This window comes from Micropterus salmoides, unplaced genomic scaffold (genome assembly GCF_014851395.1).
Source record: "Micropterus salmoides isolate LMB-PRFRI ecotype aquatic unplaced genomic scaffold, ASM1485139v1 Ms_hic_scaffold_18, whole genome shotgun sequence".
In the NCBI taxonomy this organism is placed as follows: Eukaryota; Metazoa; Chordata; class Actinopteri; order Centrarchiformes; family Centrarchidae; genus Micropterus; species Micropterus salmoides.
Window position 1 is genome coordinate 406,017 of NW_024040928.1, and position 17,660 is coordinate 423,676.

Consider the following 17,660-nt stretch of genomic DNA (forward strand, 5'->3'; position numbering starts at 1 on the left):
GAAGTTGAAGTTTCTAGGACAAACTCTGCAGAAGAAGATAGATGACGAAGAAATGGTGAAATAAAGAATAATAAAGAGCGAGGATAACTAAAGAGTGAGAGCCAAAGATCTCCCACTAATAAAGAGTGAAGACAACTAAGGTTATTTTAATTTAGCTCTGCATCATTTAGTGTTTTTCTTGTTTTTCTTTTCTTCTTTTCTCTATCATCCCCCTTTTTTATTGCCTTAATTCAAAGCATTTACTCTCCCCATTTCCCGATTCAGTTTCCCCCACACCACTCCCCATTTATTTATTTATTGTACTTTCTACCTCCTGAACATACACACTCACATACAAATTGCCATTCAACACATTTAATATTCAACATGTCAAATCCTTTCCAGTTGTGTTTTGTCTTTGTTTGTTTTTTTTGTGTATTTTCACTACATACTGTTGTGTCTGTTATGTATTTCACCTGTTATGTGTCACATCACTAAATTAAAAAATGGTTTTGTGCTCAAGTTAGATAAGGTTAGCTTAGATAACTGTTGTCATATGTCTTTCCATATTACTTGAGCAGCTAACACGATCGATATTACTATCCTGTGTACCAATAGAAAGTACCAGTACAAAATGTGGGCAGATTTGTTTTTACTAGCCTATAGTGATGCAAGGCAGGGCCAGCCAGCTATTTTAGCATGGATCCGACACTATTATTGTTGTTTTCCAATACTCATGTACACAGCTACTTCACCGTTTTTGTTGCTGTAACATACATGACCCATGTAATGTACAATAATGCAACATAATGGTGTAGGACAACACCACAGTGAACCCATTCACTACAGTAATTTTACTTACTGTGGTCTTACTCTTCTAGACGGTTCTAGGGGGTCCCCAGCAAAAAGGGGAATCAGTTATTTTCACTATTATTCAATCCATTAGTAACACAATGAGAGAATCTATGACAATTTTGGTCATGAGTTTCATATCTTTTTCTGTAATAAATTATCTAAAAACCCGATGTCCTATTAGATGCTCGATCCTGGGACAAAATCTTATCAAATTGGGGTTTGTGGTCAAATTTCTGTCAGTTAAGGGGTCCTTGGCGTGAAAAAGATTGAGAACCACTGGTCTAACTGTTATGAAGTGATCTCCTTTTCCCCTCTCTGGTGAAAGAAACACAAATAGTTACTGAAAAGCCATGCAACGAGCATGGATTACTTTAACCTCAAGCTGATAAAAATATTACTGTAATGCTGCAGTGGAAATTTACCTGAGTTTCCAGCATGTTGTGTGTCGGATTTTTCTTGCTCATGAGTTTGAGCATGCAACACCTGCAATCTAAAAACTACACTGCTAGTTGCCACTGTAAACTACATTTAGCCCCTTTAAATCTTTAGAAAAGTTCAATTTGATTTGAGCCCAATTTTGCAACAGCACTTTTTGGCCCAAACAGCTGATCAACAGCGTTATACAGTATGCAACTGAGCTGTGCTTGTGTGTTTGAATGCGGAAGTTCTACAGTTGAGAAAATGTAGTTCCAAAGGAAAACACTGTTCTGATAGCAAGGTAAAAGCACTGAAAATATAGTGTAAACTTAACTGATGATTTTTTTAAGTGATCTATTTCTTAGATCATCAGCTTTATTCACACTGTATTGTGATTTGATCTCAATATGCAAATTAGGTAGGCATGGCTGACATACTTGTCAATAAACAAATAGAGTGCATCATCATTAAACGTGATGTGGGATAATATCAAGAGACCATAGGTGACGTGTAAGGTGGAGGTCAGACAGAGACAGCTGAAGGCATCTATCTGTAGGCTACTTTTGTACTACATAAAATAGATACTGTAAGACTCTAATCAGAGCCAGTATATCCAGAACATATCAGATCACATGTTAATACTAAGCAGAGATATGGTCTTAATCTCAAAAAGCTTGCTCTACCCTGGTCAGGAATATAAGCAAGTATCAACATCTTTATAAGCATTAAAATTATTCCTTGTGAGAGCATACCTCTTCTTTTGTCTTTTTAGACAGCACCCTCAGCCAGTCACCAATCATGTTCAGCACTGCAGCAAAATAGGCCAGACCACCCAGGATCCAGAACCATACTAGTGGTCTGTACCACTTCCGGTACTCAATCCTCCGGTCTCCCCCTGTTTAGAAAACGAGACATGTGGTGAAGGTGTTGCTACAAATGAAGAAATGTACATCATTTTGCTGCAACCAACATGCATCTCCACCTGACATTTCAAGGAATGAAATTCAGACAATGAGATATTTGCAGAAGTTTATTGTGTTTAAGTTTGTGTTAATGAGGTATATTTCTTTCTCTCTGATATTTCATATTTCACCATTTTAATTCTACTTCATTCTCCACCTTTAGTGTTTGTTCACTAATTTAATCTGCTTCCTTTCCCTCCAGTTCTCTCTTCCCCACACTCACACAACTAGACCTAAATGCACAGTGGAGTGCCACGCCTCTTTCTGGCTGTCTGCCTGTATTTGTCTACTCAGTTGACTTACTACATCAGCAATATGTTTTATAAAGTCGCCAAAAAGATACAGAACTCGTCTTCTGGATTTTTCCACCTGCGAGTCCATTTACAGCAGTAGCTGCGCTGCATGTAGTGGAGGCTTGTTAACAAATCCCTATCAAACGAAAACAATGTTGTAGCTAATGAATGACAAGATCTTGTGTTTGCTGTTCATTGTCGTTTGCTTGGTCCGTGCTTGTAAAAATTCAACATTATGGATAACAACTTTCTCTCTGTGTTTCTCTGCAAAATGGTAAAATGGGTTGCCAAATATGGGCCGCCTACACATTATAAGTATGGGAAACACTGTTTGAACACTTGATGACCATATTATTTCTAATAATATTAATGATTCTTGGAGAATGATTCCTAATAATAGTAATTGGTGACCCCCTAAAAATACTGTTGGTTATTTGAACTTGAACTTTGCAAGGTATCTAAAACACTATGTGCTGAATCTATGTTGGAGGTCCTTTAAGGATGAGTTGTAACCTTTTTGTCAGGTGACTTAGTCAGGCTACATTTTCCATTTGTACAGAATAAATTAAGCTTTATGTTAGTTCAGGCAGGCATACTCAGCCAACAGTCACACTTGTGTCAGTTGTTTGGCATTAGTGCGTTTAAAATCCTCTATAATGGTATTTAGAATTATCAGGTTATATATGCTCACTGGCCACTTTATTAGGTACACCTTTCTAGTACTGGGTTGGACCCCCTTTTGCCTTCAGAACTGCCTTAAATCTTCATGCCATAGGTGTTGGAAACAATTCAAAAAGAATTTGGTCCACATTGACATGCTAGCATCACGCAATTGCTGCAGATTTGTCAGCTGCACATCCATGATGCGAATTTCCTGTTCCACCACATCCCAAAGGTGCTCTATTCTAGATTGAGACCTGGTGACTGTGGAGGCCATTGGAGTAAGTTCAAATTTATTTATATAGGTTCAGAATACACAACGAATATACACGACAAAAACTGTTTGAAGGCCAATGAATAGAGGTGGGTCTTTAGCAAGGATATGAAAGTGTCAGCATTCCAAGCAATTCTTATTTCAACAGATAAAGTATTCCAAAGATTAAGAGCAGCTACTGAAAATGCTCGGTCACCTTATTTTTTAACTTAGATCTGGGCACATTGAGGTGCATCTGATTGGATGAGCACAGTGTTTTGACGGGAGTGTGTACATGCAAAGGTTCTGATAATGAAGGTGCGAAGCCATTTAAAATTTTAAAAACAAGCAATAAAATCTTAAAACAATCCTAAAGTGGACAGGAAGCCAGTGGAGAGAGGACTGGAGTAATGTGCTTACGCTTTTTAGTTCCTTTGAACTGCTGCATTCTGGATTAACTGTAACTGATGGAGAGATGACTGATCCACTCCAACATACAAAGAATTACAGTGGTCTAGTCGAGACATTATAAATGCATGGATTACTTTTTCAAAGTCTTTGCACGGCAGGTAGGGCTTGACTTTAACCAACAGTCTCAGCTGACTTTTACAACAGAACTAATCTGTTTTTCAAATTTAAAAGCACTGTCGAAGATCACACCTAGATTCTTGGTAAATGAACGACTATATGTTCCTACCAAAAGTACCAATAGCATCTACCCAAGCACTTTCCCATGTCGACCGAACACAACAACCTCAATCTTACTTTCATTAAGTCAGAGAATGTTCTGATTCAACCATATTTTAAGATCTCTCAGGCAGTTAAGCAAGGACTGAATTGAGGCTTATCATTGGATTTTACAGGCAAATAGATTTGTATATCATCTGGAAATCAATGAAAGGAGATATTGTGTTTCTTGAAAATGGACCCCAAAGGCAGCATGTACAGTGGAAAAAGCATGGGGGCCAATATGGACCCTTGGGGGACCCCACAAGAAAGAGGGGCAGCAGATGAAGAAAATTCACAAAGGTAAACAGAAACACCTATCTGCCAGATATGATTTGAACCATTTGAGTGCTGTGCATCTAATGCTGACACACTCTTCGAGTCAGGATTAAAGAATGGAGTGGTTAACCATATCAAAGGCAGCAGTCAAATCTAAAAGCACTAAAACAGCAGAGTTTCCAGAATCAGCTAAACAGCTAAATGAAGATCACTGAAAACTCTTAAAAGGGCAATTTCAACAGAGACCATCCGGCGGGCTGCCATCTTAGCCGTTAAGTTTCGTTTCTGTCATGAGATTGAAGTAGCGGAGAAGAGTTTGCTTTGGCGGAGGCGGTCTTTATCGGCCTCTGCTGGCAACCCATAGGAGCTACGCAGACATGCAAGATATCATTTCGTCTTTTCAATACGAAGAGAAAGAGCCCACTTGCAGCCCTGTAGGATGTTCTGTTCTCAAGCTGTGGCCTGTAAAGCGTGGGAGTGCATTTGGTCAAAGGAATATTGATTGTTTTTATCAATATTTCAATGTTTTGGAAGCTTTGTTATTTGGAATGTGGTTGTATGGAGAGAAATAATGTTTTGAAGATAAATCCCATTAAAACTGAACATTTAAACAGTAAATATGGCCAAAACATGGAAATTCGCCTGGTATATTTTTGAAAGATTGTGTAATAACTGTTGTACATCAGTTCTTTTCATCAAATTTACAGTTAGAGTTGTATTCCAGGTGTATTAGAAGATATTCAGGTGCATTATAATCTACCTTATGATGGTTTTGATGGTTTATTGCATTAAAATATAGCTTTTTTTCCCAGGCAAGGATGAAAATTTTATTTTTTCTGTATTTAATCTCCATGTAGTCTGTAATGGTAAAATAAATATGTTAATGTACAATGGATTTATATTCCTTAGCTTCTGACCTTTCATTATTTTAGCCGTTTTCCGCGGTTAAATCCAGACGCGGTTGCATAACTGGAACAGACCCTGAGAGATGTATTAACTAAGGATACAATGCTTAGGTTTAACAATAGAGTTAAAGCATTGAAATGAACCTCAGGCCTCTGCCTGTTACTGGCTACTACATGGGATTAAATTTAGTTTTAGCATATTTTACTGCTCTCTGGTATTTACATAATGTGTCCCCCAATATTTCAAATGAGACTTGAAGTTTGTCCTTTTTCCCCTTTCTCTCAGCTATTCTATAGGCACGTCTGAGACAGTGTATAGTGAACTCATGCAAATTGTAGCCTCACTTTCCTGTTCTTAGCTGAAAGGAGTGATTAATAATATGTACGAAACAAAACAGGTCAGGCATTTCCATTCATGAAAATTTGACTATGAATGACAACCTCTCACCTGCTACATAGTCACCTATTCCAACTGTTGTCAGAGTGATGACGACAAAATATGTTGATTCCAGAGCTGTCCAGCCCTCAATGTGTTTGAAGATCACAGCTGGGATGGTGACGAACAATATGCAGCCAGCCAGGATGAAGAGGAGTGTGGAAGCCACACGGATTTTAGTCTGACTTATCTGGTTGTGTTTATTCTGTGAGAGAAAAACACACACACACACACACACACACACACACACACACACAGGTATTAGTGTTGTAGGCAATGATACCTGTCTTGTTTTCAGTAGGGTTCTGACTGTTTGAACTCCTTAGGGGCAACTCTCTGAGAAGAGACTTCCTCCATAACCCTTACCTTACCCCTACCACAGGCTGCGTACATGAAGGTCCTCATTGAAGAGTACATAGAAACAAGGCATTTCCTCTTCCCATTTAAAAAGCTTAGACCCAAACATTACCTTTTACATTATGCAGATCTCACATTACAGTTTGGACCATTAATTCGCACATGGACAATGAGATTTGAAAGCAAGCACAGCTATTTTAAGAGGTGTATTTAGGCAAGTAAGAACTGTTTTAAATCCCTCTCAGAGAGACATCAGTTGCTGGCAGGACCACCAAAGTCATGTCTGACTGTACAAGGTTTTACCCGGAGTTGTAGAGTCAGATTAAGGGTGCATTGAAAGCATTCAATGTCACATCATCAAATGCGGTAGTGACAGACAGAATTACTGTACGAGGCACATGCTATGTAAATGACATGCTTGTCATTTTGAGCTGTAATACTGGAGAGTTAATTCTCGGGCTGATTTCATGCATTGTGGTGAAACAACAAAAGACTGTGTTTCTGTGCAGAGAAAAGCAAGTTTTGATCCAGGTCATGGTGTTTTTGAAGTAGAGGGTGAGGGTGGTATTTTTATTTGCAAAAGACTTGATGAACTTCTTGATTACATCCAACTCAGACACTACAGCAGAGGTGGCAGACTGCTGGTTGCTCTTAAACATAGTCCACCATGGAGTCTGTAAGGGAGAAGATCAGAAGACTGCATATTTTTAACTGCAGCAGACTTCAATCTATCATCAATACAGCACACTAATATCTTTAATTTAATTTAATTCATTTAAGCTTTATTGCCATGATCAATCAGAAACCTATATATTGCAGCTAATACTACACACTGACTTTTTTCCCCACGTAAATATGGCAGTATCTGAGGATGAGGGAGGTGGATAAACTTGGCATACATTACTTATTTTTTCAAAGAAAATCAATCTTTTCTCTCTCTCAAGTAAGGCTGCTCGATTATGGCAAAAATCATTATCAGGATTATACTGGTAATGACATGATGATTTAACATTACTCAAACATGAATTTATTGAACTTTGAAAAAAATTTATTTTTAACAGTGGATTTCCTTGATCTTTAAATATAATTCAATTGAAAACAAAAAAAGCTACAATTATCTTGTTTTCATTGTGAATGAAAATACAGTTTTATTAATCGTCCTGCCCTACTTACAAGTGACATTTTGTTTGGTATTGTTCACCTTCTGGAGTTCACCACTTTTTAAATTTTTCCCCCCTAGTGTCTGAGAGCACCCTGGATGTGTCCTGTACTCCCAAGGTTTGTAATGTTACCAAGGATCTGATGGAGATGCCAACTGTGACGCATCCAGAGATGTTTCAAATCCCATGGCAGAAGTTTCCAGTTACAATGATGAATGCGCTGAAGGAGAAGAGAAGGCCACTACCAAAAGATAGAAGACACATGGTAAGGATCATCATGGAAGACTTGATGGCTAAGGACACCAGACCAGGCAGAAGCAAGCTGAAACAAGTTGCACAACTAGCTGGTTGAGAGATATCCTGATTCTTTCTTGGATAGATGTGGAACAAATGTAGTGGGTCAAGGTTTTGCCTCCCTTGTTATGCAAATTGAGAATCGAGTCAAGAACATCAGGCAACAATATGCTTTCAGCACATCCAATGAACAGAAACCAAAGAAGAAATGCAAATCATCTGACCGTTACGGCTGTCCTCAGTGGCAACCTGAGTCACTGAATGACTATGACAACCATGAGGAAAAAAAGAGAAAGCTGCAAGACGCCTTTAAAGAAAATGTTTTACTTGAGAATGACATTAAAAGATTAATGGCTGAAACATACTGCGCCCAGCGCATCACTCTGAATACCGAAGACAATGTAATCAAACTCATGGAAGAATACCTCTTTGAAGCCACCTGTCTGGTTGACCACACAGAGAAATTGATGGGATTTTCTGTCCAAACCAAACTTCTGAACCAAGACCATCACTGAGTTTCTTTTGAGCAAGGGAATCACAGGAGTTACTACAGATCCATTAAAACTCCTCCAGGGCCTGATGGAGTACTTTGCTACTAAACGAAGAAGTAAGCACACAGCATAAAAAAACTCAGCATAAAATAATTTTATTGGTATTTGGTTTAGTTGGTAGGGAAGGTAGTGATGCACTGATATCAATGTTACCACTGCCTATACAGAGTCCTGAGCATTGCAGGGAAATTCCACAGAAAGACAACATTTTGTGATTCAGATATGTCTGTGTGTCTTCACCTCTCACAGGATGCCTCAGCAGAACTGCCAAGCACCCCGTGTATCATAGTTATGGGTAAGGATATTCATGTCTGCTAAATATTTGGAAGTGCTGTATATTTGTTTCATTGATTGAAAAATGTATTGTCATTATTTACATGTTTTGCAGATAAAGGTAGATACAAAATATCAGTGGATGAAGTCACAGTAAACCACATCAGCTGTTCTCTGGTTACTGTCAACTATGTTTTCAGCCTCTTCTACGTTCTGATCATCATGTATCCCAAGGGAGTAGCCCTGACTCTGGAATTTATCCAGAGGTATGTTTTAACAAAGTTCTTTGTCCATTTTATAGTATTACTTAGTTTTGCAATGCCATGCCAAAATGACATGATGCATTTTTTTGTGTTTGCCACAGGAGCCTGCTGGGTATTAATCCAGAATGTAGGTCTAAACCAGAAATAAAGGGCACAAAACAGTACAGCATTCCACCAAAACTGCTTTGGTTCCTGTCGGACCTAAGTGATTTCCAGAATCCTTGGAAGATTTAAAGGTCATTGCGCAAACTCCTTTGTTACTCACACTGTCTTTTTCTGTTGAAATCTTTTAAATGTGGCACAACTCCGTAAACTCAGCTGCTGGCTGAGACAAACCAACCGCTTCTCTCTACCAGGTAACATTACCTGCAGGCAGGAAATAACAGCAGAGGAAGGACTAATGTCTGAGTTCTACATTCTTTCCAAATGTCGCCCAGTATAGTGATGTCAGATATTGAGTTTGTATAGTGACTTTGCTATATCAAACTTTATTATTGCTGCTCTAGTAAGTTATAATAATAGTCATATTAAATTCTAATCCTCTTCTGATCTGAACAACCACGGAGCTAATAGGCACACCTTAGTGTTTGTTTATTTATGGCAAGTCATATTGTCATCTCAATATAACAATGTTATCGCACATCGTAGATTTTCCTTGTATCAGGCAGGCTGTCCTTACACCCTTGTTTGCTTCATTTCTCATTGGTCAGTTAGTTGATTGCTATATGCCTGAATGTGCAACATGGTCAAAGGCTTGGCTTAATTTCACTAAAGCCAAAGATGAGGAAGTGAAGAGCCATTTATGTTCCAAGTTAATTTCTTGGGACACATCGTCAATGCTATTTAAAGCACCTCAGCACGATCCATTCTCAATTAATATTAATATTTTGTTTTTGTTTTACAGCCATAGAAGTAGCATCTGGAACGGAGCGAAAGGAGAGGGAAGCGGTGTGTGTGTCGACAGGCATCCTATTGTACTCCCATCACCAACTGGGCACTCAAAATGATGGAATTGTTACATAATGTTTTGTTCTTAATAGTTCATTCCATTTACTGTGATACAACAAACTGTTAGAGTACAAACATGTTTTTTGGGAGCACACAATAGCAGTAAAATACATACGTATCACTTTTTCTTGCTTAATCTGCACTCTGTTCCTGAACTGCGTTGGGTTTATTTCATTGCTATTTTGGACAACAGAGTCAATTGTTTTTACATATTCATATGTCAACTATGATGTCAAGTGTAATTCTTTAAAGAAAATTTTTATGCATGTTTCAGTTATGTTAAACTGTGGAATCGTTCATTTTGACCCAAACTAGTCACAATCTAAAACAATTATTCAAAAAAAAATTTTGATCCACAATGTTTTTGTGTTTGTTTTGTTTTTATAACTTGATATGAATAAATAAGAAATGAATTATTATTTACCATTTTATGTAAGAGCATTTATTTCAGCTTAGAGAACAAAATATCACTGTGTCTATGACCAAAATGTCCAAACAAGCCAAGAGAGACACCAAGAGCTTCAGAAGGCCAACGCCTCACCTCCAGGGAAATGGGTCTATATTTCAGCAATCCTAATGCTCTCATAGTCCACTAACTAAGTTCTTTGTTTTGTCCCTGGCTCTCTTTCTCACCCTGTCTCTCTCCATTGCACTTAACAGTTCGAGTGTTTTGTTAGTGTCTATTTCCAGCCTGTTTGCCTGCAGGGATCACTCCTTCATCTAGGTGATAGAATTTATTCAGGGGATGTGATTGTTGTAATGTGACATGAATTAGCAGACTTGGAAAAATTTAGAGATAAGAAACTATAATACTTTTCCATTTTGTGTTTTTAGGGCCCGAGCATGACCGTGCGAGGTCCCTATTGAATTTGCTAAGATTATATATTTAGGGCCCGAGCACGACCGTGTGAGGTCCCTATTGAATTTGCTAAGATTATTTTTTTAGGGCCCGAGCACGACCGTGTGAGGTCCCTATTGAATTTGCTAAGATTATATTTAGGGCCCGAGCACGACCGTGTGAGGTCCCTATTGAATTTGCTAAGATTATTAGGGCCCGAGTACGACCGTGTGAGGTCCCTATTGAATTTGCTAAGATTATATTTAGGGCCCGAGCACGACCGTGTGAGGTCCCTATTGAATTTGCTAAGATTATTAGGGCCCGAGTATGACCGTGTGAGGTCCCTATTGAATTTGCTAAGATTATATATATATATTTTAGGGCCCGAGCACGGCCGTGTGAGGTCCCTATTGAATTTGCTAAGATTATATATATATATTTTAGGGCCCGAGCACGACCGTGTGAGGTCCCTATTGAATTTGCTAAGATTATATTTTTAGGGCCCGAGCACGACCGTGTGAGGTCCCTATTGAATTTGCTAAGATTATATATATATATATATTTAGGGCCCGAGCACGACCGTGCGAGGTCCCTATTGAATTTGCTCGGATTATTTTTAGGGCCCGAGCACGACCGTGCGAGGTCCCTATTGAATTTGCTCGGATTATTTTTATTAGGGCCCGAGCACGACCGTGTGAGGTCCCTATTGAATTTGCTAAGATTATATATATATTTATTTATTTATTTATTTTTTTTTTTTCTGCAAAGTAGGCTCAACTGACATGGCCTAAACATACTCGAAAACTCACCAAAATTTGCAAACATGTCAGAACCGGTGAAAAATTTCGTATTTTATCGGTTTCGCGCATGGGCGTGGCAAAATGACTCGCTAGCGCTACCTAGAAAATTGGAAAAGATTAGCCCCTCGTTCACGTTCAACCTACATGTACGAAATTTTCTGGGGACATGTATCATATCAAGACGCACAGAAAAGCCTCAAGAACCCATGGCCTAAAGTCAACAGGAAGTCGGCCATTTTGAATTTTACGGCCATTTTTGGATGATTTACACACTTCGTACTTTAACAAACTCCTCCTAGGGATTTAGTCGGATCGATGTCAAATTTCTGCTGTGCCTTCTAAAGGCATTGACGATGAAAAGTTGTGCTATTTGCGAGTTTTCGTCAATGGGTGTGTCCGTGGCGTCGATGATTCGCTATGAAATAGGAAGTTGTTGTAACTTCAGTGTACATGCTCACATCTGGACCAAACTGTACATCTAGGATGAGAGTCCCACCCTGAACACATGTACATGCCGACATTCACCCACAGTCATAGCGCCACCTGCTGGCAACAGAAAGTGACCTTTAACGAAGCAGCCCCCGCCGCACGTTTCACCTACGTGCACGAATTTTCTGTGGTACGTGTATCTTGTCCAGACGCACAAAAAAGTCTCTTGGAGCCATAGCCTAAACCCAACAGGAAGTCGGCCATTTTGAATTTTACGTCAAATTTTGGATGATTTACACACTTCGTACTTTAACGAACTCCTCCTAGGGATTTAGTCCGACCGACCTCAAATTTCTGCTTTGCCTTCTAAAGGCATTGACGATGAAAAGTTGTGCTATTGTTGAATAATGCCTAATTCCTAGATTTATTTTTAGGTTCTTTTTCTATAGTTATACACCTTATTAATGGTTTGCAATATGTTATAACTACTGAGTGTTTCACTACTGAGTATTCTTTTAGTGTGAAGTTTGACTACTGAGTGTTTAACTACTGAGTTTATAACTACTGAGTGTTTAAGGAGTGAGTTTAAACTCATATTTTATTCTTATACTCTGTGTGTTTATCATATATTATTCCTATACTCTGTGTATTCATGAACATGGGCTTTTTAATGAGCCTACATGAGCAGAGAAGCTGCTAATCCTAGGTCTAGGCAAAACCTAGCCAACCATAACCCACTCAATAGAAGCAAGGCACCTGCAGTAAGTCACGTACGCCAGGGCTGAGATCATCGCGAACTGAAGCCAAGAATGAGATCATGACATGTTGTGATTTATGGCGCCTGGTACGGCTAGGTACTGCATGAAACCAAGCTTTGCGCTGCCGAAAGTAAACTTGTATGAGACAAAGCACCCTCATGGTTGGCATTGTTAAATCATGTATTTGTTCATTGAATCACGTTATATATGTATTAGATATGTTATTCCTTATTAATTCTTTTAAAAAATACGATTGTAAGTGTTTAAGTTTTAATGGTGTCAAACTATGCCTGTATAACTTTTTAAAAAATACGGTGGGACTGAAGTTGAAACATATTGGTGGATTTCTAATCCAGTAATGTAAAAAATATAAAGAGAGATAAATGGTAACAATAATTACATGTAATAATAGTTAAAAAGTGGAAACTGTAACATTAATGAAAGGGTTAATTTGGTAAAACAGTACAAGAAAAAGGCCACTAGATGGCAGTAGAGGATAGGAAATCCACCAAAGGGGAGGAGTGGTCAGCGAACACCATAGGTGGAGTTAAGGTGTAACGCCCACCTAGAAGGAGGCGATAAGGAGGAGTTAAGATGTAACGCCCACCTGAAAGGAGGGACAAGGTGGAGCTTAAGGTGAATATAAGGCGATGTTCGCTGACCACCAACTCGGTTCCATCCTGAGACCTGCAGGGATGTTGCTCGGGTTTATCTGTCCTTTATTGGAATAAACTCTTTCGCACCGACTCTTGACCGTCTCCAGTGAAGTTTTTGACTACGCTGTTTTTTGACTAAAGAAGAAATCTAATAGAGTAATTTTATTGAGTTTATTACGTTGGTTAGGGTAGGGACCAGGTCTTTTACTGGCCCGGCCGGTCCTTATTTCCGACCCGACAATTGGCGAGGCCAGCCAGGAGATTGAGTCCAGAGGCCGAGAGTTTCTGACCGGGACGGACAGCCTGTATCTGAGACACGTGGCCACATAAAAAAGGTAAGCAGAATACCTGTTTAACCAAAATTCTGCATTTTAACTGTGTCTGAATACGGGATTTTCCGCCCAGGTGTGAATCTTAAAGTCTCCTCAATCTTGAACCTAGAATAAATTTTGAGTGCAAAAAGCAGTAAATTAAGTATAAAATATTTTACTAAAATATGAAATTTGGATTTTAATGGTGAATTGAAACTAAATAAAGAAAGAAAGTAAACGCTGGAGGGGTAGAGTCGGTGCAAATCTAAATGCAGGCAAAATGCAATAGCAGCTAAATTTGCATGTGTGTGTGTGAACCATGGTGCGGAATATGTCTATGTCAAAGTGTGTAAAGCTAGTAGAGTAGATGCGCTTTCTGTGTTTAATTGTTTGCTTGTAAGGGTAAGTAAAATAAGAGTTTTCCAGCCATTATCGTGAATACCGCTGTTTTTAAGAATCGCAACGCTTCGACTTAGTGTCGGGGAGCTTCGATCCCATCAGAACAGGACTACATAGGCGAAGTGAGCTGATGAAGAGATAAGAAATTAAGCATTTTTGCGGATACCGCTGACTCTGAGAGTTATAGGCTAATAAAATAGTCATCACGTGGCTACCGCGAACTTATATCGCAGGATTTCAACTGAGTGTTGGGGCTCTTCGATGGTAGGTTTGGACTGAACGGGCGGATGTACTATAGCACGTTACCGCTAGGAGCCTAAATAGGACTGCGGCAGGATAGGAGAATAAAGCGTGCTTAAAGATAAAAGAAGTATTACGCACTCATGTTGAGGAAGTGGATTGAGTAGCGATTTATAAAGACAGATTTTGTGTTGAGGAAGTGAATCATTTCTGTCTAAGCCCTCATGTTGAGGAAGTGGATTGAGAGGCTATATTTATGTGTAAATTGGGCCTGTGTTGAGGAAGTGCATAAGGCTAGTTAATTTGGAAATAAACCTAGGCAGTGTAAATTGAGTCCGTGTTGAGGAAGTGAATCAGGCTAATTAATTTGGAAATAAAACCTAGACAGTGTAAATTAAGTCTGTGTTGAGGAAGTGGATCAGACTAGTTCAGCTGAAAGCCTAGGTAATGTACATAAAGTCAGAAGCCGGCAGGAGACAGGAGTCAGAAGACGTACGTGCATGTAAATACTGCTGAAATAGAATAGGTAGAGTGAAAAGGGTAAAATATATACTTGAAAATATTTAACCAATGTAAAATTAAAATTGAGTGTCTGATAGTAGGGAAAGGTGTGTAAAATAAATAATGTCTATATATTAATTTGATTGACTAGTGTGAAAAAAGTTGTTTAACAATTAAAACTTTGTAAATATTATTAAAGGCTCCTGAAGCAGCAATACTGATTAAATATTTGTGAAGAAAAGAATACTGATAGCTAAAATATCTGTGGAGGAGAGATAAAGTTTATGGAAGAGGGAAATAGCAGTGAAGACGAGCTATTTTTGCCAGAACACTACACACAGGAAGGAGATATAGGAACACAAGGAATAAGAACACATTTTTGGTTGGAACGAACCTGTAAGGATGAGGATGGTGTAGAGCAATGGCAAACTGAACAAGAGATAAATCAGAAATTGTGGCAGTTGACAAAATTCATTAATTTGGCACAAGTGCAGGACGAGTTTCCTGACGTGCCGTGGAAAGAGGTGATACGCAGGTGGTGGACACCAAAGACACTTGCAATAGTGTTGGAGCGGTTGTGCAACAACCCTAGTGCTGCTGTAGCCATACCTTTAGGTCCAGCATTGGGACTGCCCGCAGGGTATGGTATACCAGGGCGCAATAGAGTGACCTCAAATCCACGACTGAGCTTCACAATAGTCCCTAGGAGAGTTAACTGGGAAACAGGCAAATTTGGGTGCATTACAAAAACACCAGCAGGAGACGGAACGGATAGATTAGAATACAATCCCACAAGGGAAAAGAAATATAAGCCAGGAGTTACAGCAGATAAGATACTGGTAACGATAAAAACTAAAGACACAGACGAGGAACCAGAGATACGTAGAACAGCACATAGCGTAAGACAGGGCTATATGGGGGCAGGAATGGTGAAGGAACAAGGGAACACAACTCCAATGGGAGTGGTGATAAACAATCACCCAGATCAAAAAGAATTTATTGAAAAATGCATGAAAAAGTGGCATGGGAGAACAAAAGGAAAACTAAAATGGCCTGTACAAGGCACCTTCATGGAAGCATACTGTGATGAAGTGGCAACAAATATAAAACACCATAAGTCCAGAGACACCAGTGAGAAAAGAGAAGGAAAGCGTGCAAGGGAAAGAGAGGTGTTAGGTTGGTTTAAATTCGAAGGGTACCGACACATGCACAAAGATCAACCCCCTAAACCTCCACCAGCAATTAAGAAAGTAATGATAGAACAAGAAGTGAAAACAAATCAGGGACAGCAGAAGGCCACTGCACCTGAGTCTACCAAACCACCACCGCCTTATTCCCTAGATAGTCACACACCTAGAACAGGTATTTATCCAGTACTAGAGACACTTGAGGGAGAGGAGAGACAAGAAGTAGAGGGAGAGCTGCAGGGAAAGTTTACAATGACCCTGACCAAGCAGACTCACAACAAAGAAAAAGACAGAGGATGGACTGCTAATGCTGAAGAAGATCAACAAGAGAGAATGACAGCAGAAGAAATGGAGAATGGAGAGGGAGAAGAGATGGACTGGTGCCAAAGAGAGCGCATGCCTAACCCTGCAACGCTTCATCTATTAGGCAAGGCATCCCGAGGAACAAAACCTCAAGTTTCTCTGAGCATGAGCAAGGAAGAAGAGACAGAGAAAACTACTACCAGGAGGTGAGAAGAGAATTCAAGCCTGAAGTAATGAACAGAGTGGATTATAGGCTAAAGGAAGTAAGTGCTCAGACATCACCAAAGAAAGAAAGATGGGAACCAGATGACAGCAGCAGAAGACACACCAGCAGAGATACAGCTGGAGGAGAAGAATATACCCCACTCAAGCTGTCAGATTTGCCAATCACAACAAAGCAACAACAGGAAAGGCTGAAAAGACAACAAGAATGGGAACAGGCCAGCCCCAAGACACGAGAAGAACGCATGAAGGAAATGAAAACACTGGATGAGACCATCCGGAGAGAGGAGGAGGAGCTGCGCAGGCTGGAAGCAGAAGAAAAGAGGCTGCTAGCACAGTGGGACAAAATCCGCAAAGATTCAGACAGAGTACTAACAAGCACTCCACACACAGTGAGAATGGAGCTGAGTGGCATCATGACATCTGAGAGTCCGACACATGCAGAAGCACAAAAAGTGTTGGAGAATGTGGAAACAAGAGTGCATGAAATGACCAATCGACAACTGCAACAGATTAATGGCACTAATGATTATGTAAAAGTGCTAAGGAATGGAAGAAGAATCGTACCCACAGTTCCCAAGAAGAAGCGATCACGTGCTATGCACATACCAGAGGAAGAAGAAGAGGAGGAAGAAGAATATGAGGAGGAAGAGGAGCATCCTCGTGGACTCATGTGCCCACTGATAACAAAGGCTCAAGGACAAACGGCATATGTAGCCTGGGGATTCGCTGACATGGTGGGACTAGCCAGCAGACTGCCAGATCTAACTGAAGGTGCCAATAAGTGGATCACAGCACTGGAAGAGAGTACAGCAGGAGTGACACTGGCGTTAGGAGACATCAAAGCCCTATTGATGCATGTCGTGGGGAAACACGCCACGGAAGACATCGTGAACGCAGCAAAACTACCTTTGGTAGTGAAAGGAAACATGGCAGATGGCATAGGCTTTAGTGGACATCGGACTAGAGTGTGGGCTGAGCTGAGAAGGCTGTATCCGGAGAAAATGGATCCATCCAAACTGGATGGTGAAAGGCTGAAGGACGATGAATGTCCAACCAAGTTCCTGATTAACTTCCAGAAGAAGTGGAGAGATGAAACTGGAAGTGCTTGGAACACCAATGACACCACGAAAAGCCTGTTTAAAGTGATGATAAAGAAAACCATGCCTCCAGAGGTCCAGAAGCGACTGGACAATGTGGTTGGACTCATGAAGATGGAATGGCCATTATTCTCTAAACACATTGTACATCATGTGGAGAATTGGAGAAAAGAAAAACAAAGAGAAGAAGAAGCTAACAAAAACTTGGCCACCAAATTGACCCAATTACAACTGAATGAATTAAC

The 17,660-nt window shown here is 39.8% G+C and overlaps 1 protein-coding gene across 1 annotated transcript in view; it reads right to left on the reverse strand.

The window, feature by feature from the left end:
* The window catches only part of kcnk10a (potassium channel, subfamily K, member 10a), a 164,350-nt gene that overhangs the window by 52,479 nt on the left and 94,211 nt on the right, over positions 1-17,660 (reverse strand). Inside the window, exons 5-6 of the mRNA XM_038727510.1 lie at positions 5,778-5,970; positions 2,004-2,146 (exon numbers count right to left, since the gene is read on the reverse strand). Coding sequence (XP_038583438.1) covers positions 2,004-2,146; positions 5,778-5,970 — 336 coding nt within the window. The remainder of the gene's footprint in view (positions 1-2,003; positions 2,147-5,777; positions 5,971-17,660) is intronic.